Genomic DNA, 3,540 nt, shown 5'->3' on the forward strand with positions numbered 1-3,540 from the left:
CAAGTATGGATGGAGAGACCACATTTAAGGATTTTGTTCTTCATCCAAGAAGGTTAGTAAATGCCACATAAAAATTCTAACTTTCATATCTAAACAATGCTGGTATGTAATTACTTGTACATATGAAAATATTTTCTAAATTTTTATGTTTTCGTCAAAGAAATTTGAGCATCAATGGAGTAAGGTATTTGTGGTTCTACTAAAAAGTCAGCATTTGTTTAAATACTTACAGATTATTCAGTAAGAATAAACCATTTTTCTTCAGGCCATGACATAATTCACATTATAACTTCATCTGAACAATTTATTGTTTTGCTGAACAGTGAAATCAGTGACCAATGTTATGCCATAACTCTTTTATCCCTTTTCAACTTGAAATTGTTTCCTGCCTTCCTGTCTCTTTTGTTTGCCTGTTTCACGTAAGCAGTTTCATGTGACCTTAATTATAAGCATGACAAAACTTAAACTGGAAAGCTGCTTAAAGTTTAGGAAGGCCTGTGTTAAAAAACCAAGGAATTTTTAAATGATAGGTAACACTTTGACACTGATATTAGTGTTATGCGTTTCATGTTTGTTTTTAACATGTAGATTCTTAACCTAAATCTGAACAGTTTTTAGCAACTTTTGTTAGAAATAAAAGACATAAAATGCATGTTAACATTTTTCAGATAATAGGTTCCAATTTAGAAATAACATCAGAACATGTGCGATCTATAGATCTTTCTCAGCCACGTTGGTAGCAGAAGTATTTTTAAAGTATTTTACACTTCTTGATTTTTAGCAGATCAATGATTTTAACAGTTAGTGACTGTCAAGTTTCATTTTGATCTCCTATTTTTCTGAATTTAACATTTCCTATCCTATAAATGAATGAAAAGTAATATTTATTGTCTCTGCATAAATTAACTTCAATTGTTGTTTGTTAGTCCAGGATCTGACCTCTTCTTGTAGTGGCTACCACATGAATTTGGCAGTGCTTTGTAGTAAGAGATACTGCCACAGGTTCAGGCACTTTTCTGCCTTGAAATCTTATTGTAACTTTTAGATGCTTTAGTATTGTTTAATGCATGTTCTTCAATTTTGCTCATATTTGCATTTACTTAGACAGGAATATTAATAATAAGGTTACTACCTTCCCAATACCTCAAGATGAGTAAGAATTATTAACATGTTAATACTCTGAAATTAATTACTTTAACTATTGTATTGGAAAGTTAGTTAGTAGGTTACTTCCTCTTTCAAAGGGATGTGGGCTTTTCTGAAACCAAAATACGATCTGAATGAACATGTTTATAATCCAACATGAAATGTTTTTCTGGATATCAGAAAATCTAATTCACTTTTTCTTCATCGGAAAAAAAAAAAAAGCAAAGCATTAGACCTTAGTGATGTGTGGGGGTGTTATTTTTTTTTCTTTATTTTAATAAGACGATGTGCAGGTATCTAGTTAACTCACTAGTGATATTTTCAGGACTCTTACTATCTTTTTTTTATACCAGTAGTAAAACAGATGAGATAATTTGGTAGATTTCTTTACCAAGTGAAAATATTAAATAAAATCAATATGGGGAAATCCTATTTTCAGGCTTCTAATGATGCATTAACCTAAATACAGAGAGGCAGATGCTGAAGTATATGAGCTTGCTGTAACTTAGAGTTTTAGGAAAAGTAGTCGTGTAGGTTGAAATAATGCTTGATAGATTGTCTACACACAGTCAAATTATTATAATTATATGAATTAAATTGTCATTGTTCTTATTTTCTTGTTCTTTATTGTTATGCATTGGATAGTAGGGAAGTTTTCAGAAGAGTTAGTTGGAAAGAAATGTTTCCAGTTGTGGTACAAGGTGTACTCAGAAGTCTAAAAACTCAATACCATTACAAAACTTCATTAATTTAAACTATAAAAAGCCAAGTTTGTGTTGAGAAACTTAAGGATAATCCTCTAGCTGTGCTTTTTCAGCTATTTTATTTCCAGGTAACAATTTCACAAGCGCACAATAAGAACACTTTATTTTCTTTTCTGCAGCCATAAATCAAGAGTTAAAGGCCACCTTAGATTAAAAATGACTTACTTGCCTAAAAGCAATGGGTCTGAAGAAGAAACCACAGAACAGGCTGAAGAATTAGAGGTGGGAAAAGATGTATTTATTGCCGAAAAATCTAGCAAATGTCTTCAGCTATTAAGGGTAGTTACAGTAAAAATGAATGTTAGGAATCACTAAGCTACAAATAGTGTTTTAGAAACAAACCACTTGAAAGCAATTGCTTGTATCTTACATAAAAGTTGTAAGTCTGCATAAAAATTCTGGAGCAGTTTTTCCAACTAAAGGAGTGGCTTTGTTAGTATATCTAAAAAAGAAAACATACATTAGGCTTTTGTTTTTTTTCTGGTACTGACTTGCCATATGTCTATGTAACTTTTCTTGTTTTAGAATTAATGGAAGTATCATTGCCCAGTATTTTTACTGCTGTTTAACGTTGTTTGACCCCAGCCAGCCAGACACTGACATCTTGCTGGTTTTAGAATTTCAACTCTCTCCAATTTATAGGGCAGTTATGATCATAACTATTTTACAAATGTAATCTTTTGTAAGCACATCCAATTTAGATCAATGGATTTCTCTTCAACACTTAAACAACTCTTGCAGCAAAAGTGGTAATGATGATTATTAAATTTTCTGTTACAAAATGGTATGCTCATCTGACTAGCACATTTGCAGCATATGTATGAAATGAAATTTATTTCCTTTTTTTAATCTATTCAATGAATGCTGTTTATTTTCCTGGAATAAACAACTTTTGATGCTTATGTGTTTAAGGAACTTGAGTTAAAAATAAGATTTCTGCATGCATAATTTGTCCTATCATTTCTTGAGAAGTATACACAATAAAAACCAGAGCCAATCCTACCGGCTTAAGATGTAGTGGAACTGCACCTTAAAAGGGGGGTGGTTTAATAAATTGAGATACTGTTTCAACTTTGGTAATATTAAAGGTAGTTAATATTATATCTCTTAGCCTGGGTGGATTATATTGGACCAACCAGATGCTGCTAGCCAGCCACAACAGCAGCAGCAGGAATCTCCTCCGCTGCCTTCAGGCTGGGAAGAAAGGCAAGACATCCTCGGCAGGACCTACTATGTCAATCATGAATTCAGAAGAACACAGTGGAAAAGACCAACTGCTCAGTATGTCTTTTGGCCTGAAAATTCAAGTCTTGTATTAACTAGTGTAACTAGTTCACTCTAGTTACGTTAAAAACAAGGAGAACTAGAAAGTGAACAGCTTAAGAATTAATAGAGAGCTTTCCATAGCTTAACCTTCAAGTCCATGTGTAATGATCACTGGCTAGTGGTCATTTTAACTGCACGGTATTCCTCCTGTTCTCTGGAAGTATGCATTCAAATAGAAACTGGTTGCAATTGTAAGAGATAATAACTATAGTAATGGAAAGGAAATTATTTTCCAGCTCTGAGCCTGGTTCCTCCTTCCCAGAAGGAACTGCATTAAATTATTTACTTTGTTTTTTTTTTCAGA

The 3,540-nt window shown here is 32.7% G+C and overlaps 1 protein-coding gene across 1 annotated transcript in view; it reads left to right on the top strand.

Annotated features, from left to right (window-relative positions):
• The window catches only part of NEDD4 (neural precursor cell expressed, developmentally down-regulated 4, E3 ubiquitin protein ligase), a 42,000-nt gene that overhangs the window by 18,344 nt on the left and 20,116 nt on the right, over positions 1-3,540 (top strand). The window contains exons 4-6 of the mRNA XM_009272669.2: positions 5-52; positions 2,030-2,132; positions 3,022-3,191. Of these exons, the coding sequence (XP_009270944.1) occupies positions 5-52; positions 2,030-2,132; positions 3,022-3,191 (321 nt within the window). The remainder of the gene's footprint in view (positions 1-4; positions 53-2,029; positions 2,133-3,021; positions 3,192-3,540) is intronic.

This window comes from Aptenodytes forsteri, unplaced genomic scaffold (genome assembly GCF_000699145.1).
Source record: "Aptenodytes forsteri isolate BGI_AS27 unplaced genomic scaffold, ASM69914v1 Scaffold526, whole genome shotgun sequence".
NCBI lineage: Eukaryota > Metazoa > Chordata > Aves > Sphenisciformes > Spheniscidae > Aptenodytes > Aptenodytes forsteri.